Source organism: Oreochromis aureus, linkage group 1 (assembly GCF_013358895.1).
Source record: "Oreochromis aureus strain Israel breed Guangdong linkage group 1, ZZ_aureus, whole genome shotgun sequence".
NCBI lineage: Eukaryota > Metazoa > Chordata > Actinopteri > Cichliformes > Cichlidae > Oreochromis > Oreochromis aureus.
In genome coordinates this window covers 598,834-617,152 of record NC_052942.1, presented here as the reverse complement: position 1 = coordinate 617,152, position 18,319 = coordinate 598,834, and the positions used below count along the sequence as shown (strand labels likewise).

The window sequence follows — 18,319 nt, the reverse complement described above, 5'->3', positions numbered from 1 at the left end:
CTGGTTATGTTCAGCACACAGAAACAAGAGTGGAACTCGGCAAGAAACCAAACATGTGAATCTAAAAAAATACACCAACGACTTCAGCATTAAGTTCCATCGAATCTAACTCAGCGCTATAGCTTACTTTCCATAACAGCCACTCGTCATGTGTAGCCCACATAACTGCTCTAAGATCATTTATTGTATCCATTATGTTTAAGGTCACTGCAAATGATGAACCCAGTCATTATTCTTTATTGAATCCCCTCCTCTGATCTTTTTCCTCCCACCCACACTTGGGTATGCTTTGCACGAGAGTTGAACCTTTACTCTGAGTAAGACAGCACAAAGGTCAAATGATGCTGTAACTGTGAAGCTCTTAGTGTAATGCTACCAGGTCTCATACACAACGACAAACGAGTTTCCTTCTACTATCCAAGCTCAAAGCCAGCCATACTGCTGTGATGTAACTGTGGATACCTGTGTGCAGGTGTGTGCAGGTGTTGTTCTCCAAAATACTGCACAGTTGTAGTTGATTAGTTTGGGATTTTTTCATGGCCTGGATTTTGGTAATAAATTTGAAGGTGAAACTATCAAAAAACCTAACTTGTTGCCATGACGACAGCAGAGTTTACCTGTGATTTCACCCTCGCTGACACTGATCGACATGCAGGACTCGGGTTGTTTTTGCTCAGATGCAGTCCATCCTGTTTAGGTCATAGTAAACGCTGTTTGACAGCAAAGGTGTGTCACCTCTTAAAAAGGGGAAAACATTTCGCCCATCACTTAACAGCGATGAGAATTTCTTCACAGACGGGGTTGTTGACAGTGGGGAGAAATATTCCAAATGGCACAGTGAGGTGGTTGTTGGGTTACATCATTGACAGCTGACGGCGAGGCCACTAAGCTCTTGTTATATGAGTGGAAATCATTAGGATTTTTGTGTAATCTGTTTAAATCCTTGTACTTTATTCAGCATAAATTCTATAGCAATAACTCTCAATTGAAAGTCAAACTGCTCTGCTCCCTTTCAATTAGAGAAGTAACTAGTTTAGTCAACCTCACGGCAGACATGAGCTGAGGGTGCAGTAAACGAATGCGACTGCCGCTAACAACATCCACTTTTTTTTCTTTCTGTTTGTGGCTGCTACTACTTCTCTCGCACACTAAGAAACTCTCTTCCCGCAACAAATAATCCACTCACACAGGTTCAGTGTTCTTTGATCAGTGGGTTTTGGTCAGTGATTGTTGATCAATGGTCATGGGAATTTGCACAATTATGATTAAGGAACTGACCTCACAGCCCATTGTTCCTTCAGTGGGCTGGTTTCAGTCATTATGCAAATGTACTGTTTATAAGGTTTGGGGAAACCTGCAGGCAGCTGAGACTGAAGAAGTCACTTGGATGAGTGACAAAACGTTTCTCCCACAAAACGCTACGTCCAGATGAACAGATTCAACTTTTGGAGATTTACTTTCCTGGATGATTGAGAATGCATCAAGATGTATCTACCTTCATTTGCTTAATGAATTAAGATGCTCTTCGTGCAGATTGTCTGTTTCTCTCTGCTTTCACAATGCTCTAAGCTAACGCTAGCCCTTCCGTTAACCAGAGGTGTGGCTGCACTGTGTAGCTGAGTCGCTGCAACAACAAATCACTGACGTTTTTCTTCATGAAGGTTTAGCCAAGTATGTTTATTATTATTTGCCTTGTTAAAGAAAATAATAAAAATTAATAATTGTGTTGTCCTGTTAAATTAACGCTCACTGCATAGCATTAACAGTAGCCCAACAGCCACATTAGATTTTACAGCTAATTAGCTTTGACAGCTAATGTGGCTATTGGGTAACTGACAATAGCTAAAGGGCTAATATTAATGTGTGTGCTGGATACGGTAATATTTATGACAGCCAGAGCTTCACTGACATCTCAAAGTTCCTCAAAATGTTGTTAAGTCTTGTGAATGTCTACTCTTCAAGGGTTCGAGGTGTTGGGTCAGTGAAAGAGGCCAAAGATGTATTTAGATATCAATTAGCATATATCTTCTTTTTCAGGCGAACTTACATAAAAGGTTATAATAAGCTTTATTCTTGGCCACGGGCAAGAGACTAGGAATCATTCTTTTATATGTAAGGCAACAACAGGCTGTATTTAAAGACTGTTTTCTTAACTTTATAAAATAAAATCTAAGACATGAATACATCCAAGAACATAATTTTACTGAAGTGATATTTGATTAGTAAAATAAAAAAATGACATGTTGGTGTTGTTTATTTGGACTACACTTATTTTAGCTCTGTGTGTGAGTCTTTCACATTTACACTCACACTAGTTTCTCTTTTCCCTGCTCTCAGTATCACTGAGTGCACCCCCTCACAGCTGTGCTGAAGAGAAATGATACTAAATTAGGGTTGACACAACACATCTTGTTACATGGAGTTATCCCATTATGTGACCTGTAAACTCTTGACCCTTTGCTATTAGCTTGCATCATGCTGTGTTTGCATAGTGTTGAATATATGATATGAGAGAGACATCTGTGGAGTGCAGAATTTCTCATCATGCATTAAACTGTGACACGGTAAAGTTTCTATTCAATTCAATTTTATTTATATAGCGCCAAATCACCACAACAGTTGCCTCAAGGCGCTTTATATTTACCTGTGATTTCAGGTAAAAAATCTTAATGTATTCGTAATACGTGGGAATGGTCCAACGCCGCCGTCTTTTAATCTTAGCTCAAGAGAAGCCAGTTGAATAAACCGTCCATCATGGTAAACAGAAGGATCCTCTGTGTTTTATCTTTAATCCGTTAGTTGAGCTTTTACACCATATTGTCGTTCGTCCATTACTCGCCTGTCGTTTGACACCCACAGTACTGAAAAGAAGACTTTAGGAAGTTTATGCTTAAAAAAGGAAAACTAACATCGATTGCATGGACGAAGAGAACTGAAGGAACAGCTTTAAACTGTAAATCTGTATTTTGGTGTTGAAGTTAAGATTAGGAGTGTCCCCATGCCGAGCGTCATGTTGCAGTGTAAAACAGAAGCTCGGTGTTCTCACCCTTCAAGAGCAGCACAGTTCCCCCTAAAGCTCCGGCCAACTGCCTGCAGTTTCCTGTTTTCAAAAGTTTCCCAACGCTGTTGTGTACAGCTGCTGCTGCTGCAGCTGCAATACTTGTTACGTAATGTCACACCCTGGGTAGGAGGTGAAAAATGGCCTCTTCGATGCCATTACAGGTGTCAGGTGACTAAACCGGAAGGCTCAGCTGATGTGCTGATTCCATATAAGTGAAAAGCTTCCAACGATGACATTTTTTTTTTTTTTATTCATTCTTAGCAAAAGTTTTATTTTTGTTGGTGAAATTTCAGTAAAAACACTTGTTTACTAGTTTCTTCTCTTTTTCTTTGCTTGGTTGTTTTAACAGGAAACTCATTTTTTTTAATCCAGCTTTCCTCTGTTCTTTGTGCCTTTTGAGACACGAGTCTTCATCGTAGTATTCTGGGTATTTGTGTAAATACTACCTGCTCCCAGGTTCCTGGGAGACAGCGAGGCGTCCCAGAAAACAGGCCTGAGTCACTCGGCTGGCAGTAAACAGTTGAGAATGAGGGAATGAGATGGGAATGAAAGGGAGAGGGATTAGTGCTCCATAAAGGCCCTGCGGGAAAGGCCCCGCCCTACCTCCACAGTGTCTCACCTGTGAAACCTGAGACTACAAGTTACTCTCCCACTCTGGATTTCAGATTGAGCCCGCACAATAGTTTCGTCCCTGCTCACCAACCCCCTGCCTGCCTGTACATCAGCTGTTATTTGACCTCAGGTGACCTCGTCTGGGACTCGAGTAAAGGCAGGTCAGACGTGCTTGGACTCACATTCTTGGGGCTCTACGAGAGCTGCTTTGCATACTTCACAGTTCCAAGTCGTCCTTATTTATCTGATAAGTTGTTCATCTTCTGTCTTAAAAAGGCTCTTTGAGTCCTGATAACAATAAGGTTTCAGCAGCAGCTGTGTGCCTTACAGCAGCGGCCCCCAAACCCCGGTCCGCTGCCTTAGATAACTGCATTATCTACATCAGCTCTCTCTGACATCATACAGAGCCAAGAACAGGAAAAAGTGTCTGAAGCAAAGCAGCTGGTGCAGCCTGAAGCTTGAGCTTTTGTCGCGCAGGGATTACCTGCAAATGTGCTGAGCTCGCGTTTAACACGAGAATGCATCAGTGCAGCAGAATGTCCAAATAATAAATCCATCAAAGCCTTCTGTAGCATAAAGGACAGCAGAGGGTTCTGTGGGGCAGGCGTGGGTGAGTGCATGGTGACGTGCTTGGCTGTCACAGACTGAGTGGGGAAAGTGCGAGGTCACTTGGTGCACAGATTCCAGTGTTGCAGCAAAGCATGTAATGGACAACTTGGCTTTCACTCATCTTTCTTTGTATTCCCTCCTGTCGTTTCTCTCCTCGTCTCCCTCCATCACTCACAGCCCCGTTTTCCATGAAACGCAGTCAGATTCCCGCTGGGCTGGATTGGCCTGTGGTGTTAGAGTTGTGGCTGAGCACACACACCTTCCTTTAGCTCAGCATCACAGAGGTTCACAGAGCAGGACATAGAGAGGCCGGGTGTACCTTGACATTGTGCTGCTGCTAGATAAGGCTCACCACACATCATTTGCCTTTCCAGCTATTATGTAAACACCACTTCCTACCCTTCTCTTTTCAGGCACACACAGAAATCCAAATGGGTCTGTAATGCCGGGGAACAATGCGAGACTGAGCGCACGTCGATAAGTGCCGAAGCTCGGCGCTGTCGTCACTCAGCCTTTTCCTGCTTTTCTCTACAGCTCGGTCCATCCACGGGCTAAAAGTGGCCCAATGTTAGGCCTGGTGATGCATGTGTTTCTGCTCATCGCACCATTGAAACGTCTGTCGCAGGGACCGTTCTCCACAGGGGCATTCCCATTTTAACCAGGATGGTAATCCTGCAAACTGCAAATGATTTGATGAGGTCCCGCATATTTCTCCTGTTGGATTGGGTGTCACAGTAAAATAGCCTAGAAATCAAACCTGCTGCACAGCACGGTTATTGCATGTATTACATGATGGAACTAAATGTCCAACCACGCCGGGCTCGTCTTGTTTGGGAGGTTTCAGTCAAATGCTGCATTCATGACACGAAGAAGATTTCAGGTGGAGTGAGCATCGTTGGACAAACAGCGGCTGCTGTGGTTGGGTAAAAACGGCAGAGTGGTCACTTTTTCTGTGATTGTTATTCAACAGCCACTCCTTTCTTGGTTTGGCGTTCATCTCAGGCCCTCAACCAGAAGCTCTCGTCGAGCTGTAACTATGCAGACTCCCATTCGTCATTACTCCTGTCACAGCATTCATCCATGTGTTTCTCCTACAATGTGACCACAACACTGTGCAATCAGTTCAGTTCTGATTCATATCTACTCAGCTAATTCAGTTCACTTGCATTAGAACCAAATAAACCGTATCAGCATTCCCAGGTTTAGCCAATCCAGGATTATCCCGTTAATCCTGGATCTTTTAAGCGATGTAAAAAGAACAAGCTCCATACGTGAGGCTTTAGTGGTGCTTGGCTCACTAAACCAATACTTATTCTTACAGTTATGTCACAATATAACATATAAACTACAATTTGATCAAAGGTTTCTTTTGTAATCAGCAGAAATGTATTTAACATAAATGAACTAGTTAGACTAGCCATGAGCTAGTCAAAGCTTTTATGGCTGTCTCTGACCTCAGTCGCTGAATTTTGTAGTGTTACTAGTATTACTAGTACTCAGGATTTAGTTGTACTCCCATGTGAAATAATCTGGTTATAAGTGGTAAAAAATTAAAAGCATGAAATGAAGAAAGATCATCAACCAAGTGTGAGATCATTCTGTCCGATCATAATCAAGCAGCACTGAGTGTGGTTCATGCTATCATAAGCAAACATATAGACTTCTTTTGATCATGTGACTAAAACGCTGAATTGTCATTTCCAGTGGCAGTGCTTGACTTCCCCTTTTTAGTAGGATTTTCTTCATAAAGGACTTTTTTCCCCTCAAACATCCAATTTCTAAATGCTGGTTTCTTAATTACAGGTCATCATTGTAATTACCTGCCTCACATTAGACACATGTCTATCAGGCTAAACCAATATAATCTCACTAACGTGCACACTTGACTCACTGAAGCACATTATCGTTCTTTACAGCACTGAACTAACTGTTTCAAACAATGAGGCATTGAAACATATGAGGCCGCTCCCTGAGAGGAGCAGACAGCAGCGACGCAGCTGTAACCAGGCGTGTGGTCTGCTCAGCCTATATTTCTGAGCTGTTATCAAACATTAACTGTGTGTCTGTGTCCAAAAGTGAAACCTGGGAAAGGGAAGTATGCAACTGAAGTTAGCTCATGTTATTAACACTCTGCCTCCATCTCAAACCCACCATCCTAGCAAAGAGAGTGCAGGCAAGGATAGGCCGTTTGATTTAAGTCATGCAGGAAAACAAGAGGATGCATCTCGATAGCAGGCAGCGGCGTGGTCGGCGTGTCTTCCTGGAGTAACAGCGGTCGGTAGCAGACCTCTTCCTATGAGACTGACCTCTGAACTCAGCACTGACATCGGCTTCCTGAAAGCGTGCAGGATCTGAGGAGGAATGAGATAATAATTCCTGCAGTTTCCCCCTGTGTCCTGTGCTGTTAGGGTAGAATAGTCTTTGTCATTATGCAAGTACAACAACATAACTCTGCTGCGATCAGCAAAATAGCATTAAGTATAAATATTAAAAATAATAAATAGATTATTAAACCTGAGACGATGCTTATATAGGGCTACATGAGTGTCCTGACAGTTATCGGTGCACCTCGTTGTATGTGGAGGGGTGGGGGTGATGGAGGCCACAGCTCGAGGAAGAAGCTGCTCTTGGTCTGTTTGTGTGGGATTGTATTAGTCTGTATATGCTGCTGGTGTGGGCCCTCCAGCCGTACGGCACTGCCACAGTCCAGCAGCTGTGCAGCTTCTGCACTGCACCGTGATGCAGTGAGGATGCTCTCTATGGTGGTCCTGGAGAAGTTTAGCAGCAGTTTCTGGGGGTGGAGCTGTGCTTCCTAAGGAAGGACAGGCGTCTGCTTTTTTTTTTTTTTTTTTTTTTAAAGAAAAGGTTCCTTTCAAAACAAAGATCTATTGATCCAGCAGCAGATGTTCAGCTCGAGGCTAATTATTTGGCTTTTTAGTTTATTCTGCATATTACTGTTAAATTCACAAACTTCTACAGCTCCCTCAGATGAGACTTATTATCAGAATTTAACAACTTTAGAATTTCTGTCTTTAAAAAATCTTCCACGTCTGAATCACAGCAGTATAACGTTATTGATTTAGTTTGATGTCTTCTTACCATTTTAAAAAAGTAACTTGAGCTTGAGCCTGGTTTTCATGCGCTGCATTACAGCATGTTAGCTATCTGTGGCATTAGCCATTAGCCACTCCTTTGGTTTTACAGAAGTGGTTAAACTGAAACTTAAGTAAAAACAGGATGATGAGCCCAAAACATCTGCAGTTATTTGTGAATAAGTATATTCAGTGTAAGTGTCAGCACTGAATGTTTAGTGCTTTCTAACAGAAATCATCAAACTGGTGCTTCCAGTGTAAACTGTTGCTAGCTAGTATACATATTGAAAGCTAACAGTCTCCTAAATAAGGGCCTTGTTGGAAAAAGTATTAAAAATATTCTTAATTGTCACTAATTTGCTTTGTCTCATGCTTTTAGAATGGGACCAACATTATCACTGAAGTGTGACGTGTGAACATTTGATTTGGTTTAATTTCACAAACTTGAATCCTGACTTAATGTCTGTTAAACAAAACCGTGTGAAAGCTTGCAGCTGTTAAACTGTTTTGTCGAGTAGGACAAAAAAACCTTTTGCTGTCTGAAGTTTTCTGATGGTGATCTTTTTGGTATGACATGAATGTAGCATTAGCCTTCGATGAGCTTGTCCCGGAGGACGTTCTTGAACCGTCGCGTCTGTGATAAGACTGTTTACAGCCATTCTAGAGACTTCAGATAACATTTTCATATTTGTGGTTATTTTTTGAAGTGTAGACACGCCTGTAAATGTCACACGGATCATTTTTTGGCAGCTCTTTGCCGTAGTTGACGACAAACAATTCAGAGATCCCATTCATGGCCGCAGTCCTTCCCAGTTAAGTGGAGGGTGTGTCTGTGTTTGGGGAAAAAGGGGAATGTGTATAGCCTTGATAAAAGAGCCATTACTGAGCAGTCTTTATGGAGCCTTTCACTGCTCCCATGTGCAGTGAAAGGGGGGGCTTGTTCCTGCCTGGCAGGCCCGAGCCCTGCACTATGTGTCGGTCACCTCGGCCTCAATAGCAGGCCTGTCTGGAGACCCTGTGTCACGACTTCCTGAGAGGGAAGTTGTTTCAGCTGGTGGTTCGCTGGCTTCTCACGCTGGAAAATGTTGCTGTGAATGTATCGTCACACAAGTGTTTTAACAAGAGCTTAGACGTGGATAATGCCTAAAAATGAGCCTCTGTACTTTGTATTTGATTGAATGAAGTCAGCAACAGTTCTCACAAATGTAGTTACGTGTGTGTGTGTGTGTTAAGTAGGGCTGCCACAAACGATTATTTTGATAGTCGACTAATCAGATCATGCATCCATTGGACGTAAAATGTACAGCTTACTGCACCAGCATGCGTCTGCTCTTATATAACTATCATTAGCTTACAGCTTGAAGTGTTTAAGGTATGTGCTAACTAAAAATAAAGACAAGATGATAGTTTATTACACTTTTAATGAAATTTGCAGATTGTTTCAGTGAAGTTTAATAAACGCAGCCGTCTGCTCCTTGCTATCTAAAATATAACAGGACACTGGAGTATGTTCTCGAGCATCTCACACTTCTGATAATCAGTTGTCTGCTTGACGTTTATTCATCTGTGCAAAAACTATAACTTTATTTCTCAGCCAAACCAATTTACTCAGGAACAAATAAAATACTAAAAAAAAAAAATAAACAATAACATTTTTAAGTTATCTGAGTGACTTATATTACATGTTTAACCTGAGTAGCGAAAAGCGGTGGTCAGCTTGAAAACGATTTGCTGGGAGTCCGGTGTTCTCACCGACTCTAATGAGCCTAGAAACCCGGCTCGCTATCGAGCTGGTGGGTAACAGACGTCTCCGAAAACATCGGAGCGCTTTTGAAAATATGTGATGTCTTGATAGACTGAGCAGATATTTGAGGTTTACACAGCTATATTCTCACCTGAAAATATGTTAAACGTTTATTTTGTGACCCAGAAAGAATAATAAGAGTAATATTAAAACTAACTAGCTGCCGCCATTGTTGACAACTGCGCTGGGCGCTATGAATTCTGGGACACAGTTTCTTCTTCTTGAGGTTTAACGGCAGCTGGCATCCTTGTACATGCAGTGCTGCCATCTTCTGTTTCAGTCCGTTATTACACTCTTAAATACTACTACTTATTCCTGCGTCTTTTGGGATCATACAAAGCTTCAAACGACGCGTCGATTATTAAATTAGTCGTCGACGATTTTAATAGTCGACGTAATCGTGACTAGTTGACTAATCGTGGCAGCCCTAGTGTTAAGGACGGTCTGTCTGTAGGAGGAAAGGAATCCTGTAATCTCATTCAGGGTAAAGCTGTATAGTTAACCTTGTTGCTGTTTCTGAAGAGTGGGAGTGTTTCCTTAGCGAATGCAAACAGAGGCTGTCTGTTCAAAGGAACACATTTCATTTCTCCGTCTGCCTTCACACTGTGACGTTACAGCGATAAAACAGAGTAGTTTCATAAGCAGTATAAGAGCAGGAAGGTTGACGATGCTGTCATATGACGCTGTGATGCTGCAGGGATAATTCCTTCTTTAATGAGTGTAAACTGACCCATATTTAAGAGAATGAAAGGAGATGACAGAGTGATTTAAATTACATATCGACATTGGCTGGCTTCATATGTTGTTACTGGTAAGTGACATTTGCTGGTGGAATCTAGTCCACCAGTTGCATCCCAGTGAGAGAGCTCAGCATGGCGGCTCTGTGGCCCAGGGCTGACACTGTCACTCGGTGGGAATGCGAGTCCACAGTGTGACCTTGGAGAAATGAAATGTCATGCATGCTGAGGGGTTAGCAGCACTAGCCAGGTTAGCGGGGGGGGGGGGTGTTGTCTTGGAGCTGCAGAGAATTAATACTGATGTGTGAAACGGATCAACACAGGAAGGAAAGCTGTGCTCGTTCCCCCTGAGATCAAGTCAAGACACTAGTTGGATCCTTTTTAACTGTGAGGTTGGACCTTTTGGACCTACTGCATTAATATGAAACCCGAGCAGGGCGATATGACCAAAAATATTTATCACGATATACATTTGAAAATTTGCGATAACGATATAACTGACGATATAATTGACACAAGACAAAATACTTTACAACTCCACAACTTTATTAGTGCAAAAAACCCATCAATGTATTTTCACTTAAACAAGCAGCTGTTTTTTTATGTGCATTAACGTTATATAAAAATATAACAGTGCAAATTCCTGTCTGACAGTTTAACCAAAAGGCATTTCCAGTGGAAACTGGCCGACATATCCTCAGCATAACCATGTATAATATCCACAAAACTTAAAAAGAGCTTATACACACACAGTACGGTGATATTATGTTGAAGCACAGTACGTATCACTCCGCGAGGCTCCTGCCTACGGTAGCCGTAATGCTCCCACAATCCATCTAGCGGTGCGGCTTCGTAGCTTAGCAAAGTCGTACTGAAACATTTGACAGATTTTCGAGCGCCGTGTACATAAAATCGTTTCGAGGTCAGTAAACACAACCAGAGTTCATACATAAGGCACGCGGGATTATAAGGGACACTGTCGATTTTCAGAAAAATCAAAGGATTGATTTTAAGTGTGCCGTATTTTCCAAACAACACGGTAATAACGACGGCCCGCTAGCATGCGCTACCAACAATAGTGCTTTGTTGTGTATCTGACGGAGGAAAGTAGGGCTGCACGATTTTGCATAAAATGAGAATCACAATTTTTTTTGCTTAGAATTGAGATCACGATTCTCTCACGATTTTCTTTTCCAGTATAAATATTTTTTGCACTTATTAACTGCACATCAACTTCGTAACAGTTGAGACTGAACATAAAAATAATAAATAAACATTAAAACAATAAATGTCTCACATTTTGTTGTTGCCGCAAAATGTTGTACTGCTTGTAATTCCGTCTCCACCGTTGCTCGACACTGCGTGTATAGAGCAGGTAGTGCAACATTTGAAAAATAGTTGCGGGACGGCACTGTGTAGCGTTTGTCTAGGGTGTTGATCATTTTCCTAAATCCCTCGTTTTGCACAGTGTTGATGGGAGCCATATCTTTAGCCAGGTGATAAGTGATCGCCTCCTAATTTCTTTGTGCCTGCGGGAGTTCGATGGGTATGGGGAAGCGCTGTATAAGGTTCCCGTTATTGTGCAGCCTTAGACGAAAGCTAAACCAGTTCCACACCACTGAAGTTGTAGCATTTTTACAAACCAATTCTGGTTCATCTGTTTCATTTAACGATCCGGTTTCGCTCTTCTCATTCTGCGTCGCCGCCATGTGCGTATGTAAACATAGGCACTGCGCATGCGCGTTTTACCCATATTCTATCGCAATATTTCATTTTCCTATCGTTGCCCAAAATTATACCGGTATTACCGTGAACGGTATGATATAGCCCAGCCCTACTGAGCAGGGCTTAGTCCTTATTCATAATAACCAAAGAATCAGGCTACAGTAGGAAAATGTTTCTCTGGAAACTTCTGAAGGCCGATGTATTTATATTTTAATAACATTTGTCCTGGAATAAAACTTGCTATACAAAAAGAACAGTTTTAGATGGAAGTGTTTTGCTCTTGTTCTAATAGCAGGGTGGCAGTCATGGAAGTGCAGTGTTGCTATCTGCACATGCTAACACTAGTGTGCATTACAGACAAAAAGTTGTTTTGTTTTTTTTAATCCAAAGCATAAACTTCTCAGCTGTTTCTGAGTATTTGTCAGAAAATGTTCTCTAAACATGACGAGAGCGGTCTTGCTAAGTGCGTTGAATTAGCTTATAGCTATCGGCTGTAGTTAGCTTTGTCATCTTTAAACCTAATGGGGAAATCAAGACTAAATGTTCTTTGCATCTATAATATTTGCTTTTAAATGCTGAACATTTTCTCTGACCTGTGAGCAATGATCCTTTTGTTTCATGGCCTCTAAGAGGCACTGCAGTGTTTCCATCTTCACCTGAGGTTGGTGCTTTTTGTTGACTGTAATATGTGATACATGTTTGTGCTGCCCTCCTCGCAGATGGATGGAGGCCTGCCTGGATGAGGAGTTGCCTCCAACAACAGAGCTGGAGGAGGGGCTGAGAAACGGCGTTTATCTGGCAAAACTGGGCAACTTCTTTGCTCCGCAGACGGTTTCCCTCAAGAAGATTTACGACCGTGAGCAGACACGGTACAAGGTGAAAACATGCAGATGTTTATGCATTTGTCATTTATTTACTGTCATTTGTTACTCCGAGCCTTTGTTCTCTGATGTGATACGTCTCTCTTACAGGCGACTGGTCTCCATTTTAGACACACAGACAATGTCATCCAGTGGCTCAACGCCATGGCAGAGAAGGGACTGCCAAAGGTAAGGCCGGCTCAAAGCCCACAGGGGACAGAAATGTGCACAAACTGTCAGTTGAGCATTTACAACCGAGACATACTGGATTGTGTTGGTTTTGCATATTGTGAGCCAGTTACGTGATGCCAGTGCTCAAAGCACACGCTTTGTTTGAGATTTTAATTTCTCACCTTTAAGACATCAAATGGACCCAGGTAGGCTGAGCTAAGCTTGCAAAGACCTGTGCTAGAGATGAAGTTACAGTAAATATGTGACAGGGTGTCGGTCCTGCAGCCAGTGACTGTTAAAAGTCGTTCTTTGTAAGATTTAAATAAGTGGCTTAAGTCCCACAGTATTAATGGTGCCGTGTCAGTGTTGGTGGTCGGAGGGTGGGAGGCCATTCCTCCAACCTTGTTGTGTTCACGCGCTTGTAAATCACAATGTGAAACCGCTTGGACAGTAAAAGTCACGCGATCAGAATTAGCTTTTTTATCAGCCGAGGTCATTCTACCGTCATAGCAGCTACAGTTAATATCAGATTACAGATAAGATGCCAACCAAGAAAAAGCAGTTCTTTATGTTTACTTTGTTCTTGCATTTGCGTAGGATGTCAGAAACTCTGTAATTAAAATTTTCTCAGGCATTGAGCTGTTTGTCTGACCTGAGTGGGTGTGGGGTTTTTTTTCCTGATAATTCAAACCCAACGAATGAACAATCGGATGGAAAAAAGAGCGTGCCTGGAAAAGAGCTCGATGGCCACGGCTGCCAGAAGGACAGAGAAGGATCCTCAGTGCAGCGCTGAAGTGCAGCTCACCAATACTCAGTTTAAAGAGCACTGCAGTGTCTGTGCATCGTGACAGAACAGTGCTTTACCCTCATGTCAGATGTTTAAAATGAATCACTAAATGTAGCTTTTACATGAAAAAGTTTTAGATTGATTCTCATTTCCATTTTTGATGGAAGCAGCATTTTGCAGAGGGAGTGATTGCTTCAAACAAGCTTTCCCTTCAGTGGACGTTGACTTTTAGACTGTGGTCTGAACTCCTCGGACGTTCGGAGTTCTTTGGAGAAGTTGGCAGGTTTGTAAACTGTCCATTCAGGACCTGAAATGCCAGTAAAGGAGCACTCGGCCTAAAACGAGGAAACACTGGCCTGTTGTAGTAACGAGGCTCCTTTGTGAGAAATTTCCACATGAGCAAACTGGAAGCGTGTCATTTAGTTGGACGTGAATAAAATCGACTATCAGACATGAATATGACGCGCTGGCAGCAGAAAGTCTCTGTAGCTGTGTTAAGTGTTTCATTCCAGTTGCACCACAAAGGCAGCACCAGGGCGTGTGAATAGAAGAGCTGCACTGAGTAATCCCACCATTGAGCTAATATACTGAGTCACTCCTGCACACATGCTGCCACATGATGAAGCCGTTGTCTCTGTGTTTCAGATCTTCTACCCTGAGACCACAGACATATATGACCGGAAGAACATGCCACGCTGCATCTACTGCATACATGCACTCAGGTTTGTGTCTCGCCCTTTGAGTTTGATTTGACAATAAGGACCCAGCTATAGCTGCCCTGCAGTTTGATCAGTTAGACAGCTGCTGAGGCTCTTTTTCTAAACGCATTAAAGCCTGGAGTGCTCAGCATATGGCGTGACTTTTAAAAAAGGCTCCAACAATGGGTCTGTGACAGTTTGAGGTATCCAGCGGCACAGAGTATGTGGTCATTTGTTTTGATTGCACGCTCAGGTGTAAAGGATGTTGATGCCTTCAAAGCCAGCAGGGCAGATGGATGATGTTGGGCTCTGTAATTACCCTCCTAAAGAAAACACACACACGCTGCAGCACTGCCACAGAAATGTGCTCTACTGTAAACACTGAAGTGTGTGGTTTGTCCAACTGGTGCTGTGAGCAGCTTCTCTTGGACAGGCTGTACAGCAGCTTGTAAACCTTCACAGTTACTGTGGTGGTTGGTGTGTTAAGGCGGCTCTAAAACATCTTCTCGGATTAAGACATGGTGCCTCTGAAAACTTCCATCCTAAATCCTTCTTCTTCATCCTCTTGTGCTGCTGCTCTACTTCACAGCAAAACTAACTTTCCTACCTGTAACCTTTAGAGTTCACTTTTACACATCGCTCTTGTTCAGTCTAAATATCTTTTTAGCCCCAGAAGATCAGCTGAGATCATTTGTTTGTGTCAGTAGGCACATGCTGAATAATCACGTCTCCTTGGTTTGAAGCTCTTCACAGCAATAATTAAAAGTAGTATTTCCAGCCTTTAGCAAAGGCACATACAGTACCTTTCTTATATTTAATATATATGTTGGCTGTGCACTATTTGTCGATTGCGTCACCAAAAATAAAACGAGTAGTAAAATCCTGGAGCTGTTGGAGGTGTCAGCCAAGCACTGGTGTTTATATGGCTCCAGACCAGCGAATGCTCCGTCCTTGTGTGACGCTCATCTCTTCTTCTGCACATGTTTATACTCACTTCTTTTCTCCCCTGTGTTGCAGTCTGTACTTGTTCAAGTTGGGCCTGGCACCTCAGATCCAGGACCTATATGGAAAAGTCGATTTCACTGGTAAGAGCACGAGTCTGAACATGTGCATCTGTTTTCCTCCTTTGCTTCCCATTAACCTCGTTATGTCGCCTTAAATCCAGACCACTGCCAAAGTTAGCGTGACGCTTACAGGGGACCTGTTGTGCTCATTCTGTATTGTTATGGTTAAACATCACTCGGGCCTTCCGGGTTTCTTCTGATTGGCTTCCACTTGTAAAAAAAAAAGCTTGGAGCAGCTATGCAGGGAATACTTGTACACTTCCCCTGACCTCATCACTTGATGCTAAATGTCATGTCATTGATATGAGCCTCCACCACTGTAACAACATACAGTAATATGTAAATTATGGTGAACGTGCCGTCACCCTGAGAGCAGCACTGGTAGCGCTGCGAGTAAAGCGCCTCAGAGCTCCTGGAAATGTGAAAGTCATTAGTGACTGTCAGAGGGTTTCCTGTCAGTCGAGTGCAGCTCAGCTCGCTGTCCCTGAGCCAGTCTCCAAAATCAGATTATCACACATGAGCCAGGAACAGTCTGTCTCCACTCCCCCCCTCACCCCCCGACCCTACTCCTTTCTCTCTTTTTCCCTCTGCGCTGCGATCCGTGGATCTGTTCCATCTGCTCTGTCTTCTCTCTCCCAGAGGAGGAGATCAACAACATGAAGAGCGAGCTGGAAAAGTATGGAATCCAGATGCCCGCCTTCAGCAAGATTGGTGGGATCCTGGCCAATGAGCTCTCAGTGGATGAAGCGGCATGTAAGCAGGGGCTCGGGTGTCGCGGGGAGGGGGCGGGCTCTCAGAGCTTCTAATAAATGCTTTAGTGAAACGGATGCGTTTCTTCCCAGCCGTCTCAGGATTATTCCAACTCAGGAATTTAGGACATTTGGTCGTTGATTAAATAAGAAACCGTCAGCCTACCTTTGTTTACTTCAGACCAGTACAAAGCCAACCTGACATCACTGCGTCAGACAGCGTCTCTACAACCAAACGCCACAGAGAATCACGTCACGTTTGTGCATTCTTCCAATAAATGATTCCTTAAATGGAGACGTGATCGATAAAGATCTGTTGATGAGTGACATCTTTACTGTGTGGTATATAACACCAGGTGAAAGCTGACTTTATTTAGACAAGTGTGGCTCAAATGACACAATGTCCTCATTTTAACAGCCTGGTAAGGCAGGCGATGTTACAGTCCACAAAAACTAACAAAGTAAATGGTGTGACTGCTTCTCCTCCTCAGTGCACGCTGCTGTGATTGCCATAAATGAGGCCATTGACCAGGGCGTACCAGAGGGCACGCTGGCCGCTATGCAAAACCCCAACGCCATGCTGGTCAACCTGGATCGCAGCTGTGCTCAGCAGTACCACGACACGTTGTACCAGGCCAAAGGGAAGAAGGTGGCCAACTCACGCAAGCGGGTAAACTGGATCTACCATCCACTGCTTTCACAGGGCCAGCAGACACTAGCAGCCTGAGGCGCATTATTTTATAATTACAGATGAAGGGAGCTCATAGCAGTCGTGTCTGCTTTTTGATTAGAAAATAATTGAAGGTTCAGCCTGAAGATGGAAGAAAATGTTGGCATTAGCCTGCGATGTGCTGAGAATGGCTAAAACGAAGCACTGCCATACTGATGCACTTTGAATGCATGGCCCAAACATCCCCTTTAAGCACACAAACATCTTATTCTAGTGTCATGCAGTGCAAACGTGTAATCCTGCTGCTCTGCTCTCACAGCAAATGGAGAACGCCGAGGCAGAGAGGGACATCTATGATGAGCTTCTTACCCAGGCAGAAATCCAAGGCAATGTCAATAAGGTCAACGGTAAGCTACATCAGCACACACACACACCTGAGTTATTTACCGGATTCTGTGGTGCACTCGTGGAAATGTCGACCTCTCTCCAACAGTGAACAATGCTTTGAGTGAAGCTGAACAGGCCTTGCTGAGTGGAGATGAGGATAAGTTGTATGAGGCGCTGAAGGCCATGGGCATTCAGAACCTGCAGCCCCAGAACAAAGCCTGGTACCTGAAACAGCTGCAGGGTGACCGAGAGAACAAAGAGCAGGTAGGGTCAACAGTCTAACAGCCACCACTGTAGCAAGCCGGCGCTCCTCTTTCCACATTGACCTGGTTTCTCCTTCTTAGACGTCTCCAGGAGAAGCCCTGACTAAGGACGAACTGCAGAGCGGCGTGGACGTGGCCAACGGGATAGCAGAGAGCTACCTAAAGAGTACGACTGTAACACCTGTGTTATAACAAAGTTATCTGTGTGTTTGTAACTCGGTTCCTGTCTCTGTGCAGTGCTGAAAGCAGTGGAACGGATCAATAATGCAATCAGAGAAGGTGTGCCAGAAAAGACGGTGGAGGAGCTCATGAACCCTGACGCACAGCTGCCTGAGGTCTACCCGAGCGCTGCAGACCTCTACCAGAGAGAGCTAGCCAGCCTGCAGCAGCAGAGCCAAGAGGTACCGGGAACCAAAGCTCAGTGAATAATGTGGAACGCTCACTGACACAGTTCTCAGCATAGAAACATGTTCATGTGGCTTTTAATGCCAAATTACACCAGCAGCTGACCGTCTTCCAGTTTATATCACAACAGACGCTCTATTGTAATCTAGCCTGCTCTGATGATAGCACAGTTTATTTTAGCTTTCACTGAGACGTACACAAAACAGAAAGGACACTAAAGTCTGCACAGACTGAGGTAGGAAGTACTCCTAACCCAAGTTCTCGTCTATGTTAGACTTTTTCTTTCCCCAAAAAAGTTTTTTCGTGTGTTTTCCACGACAGACATTGGCATAGAATAGCTCTTTTATAGCACAGCATGTGCTCACCGTGATGGCAGCCATTGGGTTGTGAACTTGTTTGTACCGTTGCCGTGTCTCCTTTGGCGCCAATAGTGACCTCATTGTGTGAGAGCATCAACCACTGACCTATTAGCTAGTGCTAGCGAGCTTGGTTAGCAAAGATAAAATGTGCAGGTGCAGTGTTGTTGTATGTTGGCTCAAACTCACCTTACCTGTTTCTATATCGCAAAAAGACATAACTAAGAAAGATTTTATTGATTTCCACATGGAATACTTTGGTCGTATTT

The 18,319-nt window shown here is 43.4% G+C and overlaps 1 protein-coding gene across 1 annotated transcript in view; it reads left to right on the top strand.

The window, feature by feature from the left end:
- Positions 1–18,319, top strand: part of iqgap1 (IQ motif containing GTPase activating protein 1) — a 43,708-nt gene that overhangs the window by 8,930 nt on the left and 16,459 nt on the right. The window contains exons 3-12 of the mRNA XM_031756141.2: positions 12,360–12,516; positions 12,612–12,689; positions 14,104–14,180; positions 15,174–15,241; positions 15,860–15,973; positions 16,461–16,639; positions 16,959–17,046; positions 17,133–17,290; positions 17,371–17,455; positions 17,527–17,690. Of these exons, the coding sequence (XP_031612001.1) occupies positions 12,360–12,516; positions 12,612–12,689; positions 14,104–14,180; positions 15,174–15,241; positions 15,860–15,973; positions 16,461–16,639; positions 16,959–17,046; positions 17,133–17,290; positions 17,371–17,455; positions 17,527–17,690 (1,168 nt within the window). The remainder of the gene's footprint in view (positions 1–12,359; positions 12,517–12,611; positions 12,690–14,103; positions 14,181–15,173; positions 15,242–15,859; positions 15,974–16,460; positions 16,640–16,958; positions 17,047–17,132; positions 17,291–17,370; positions 17,456–17,526; positions 17,691–18,319) is intronic.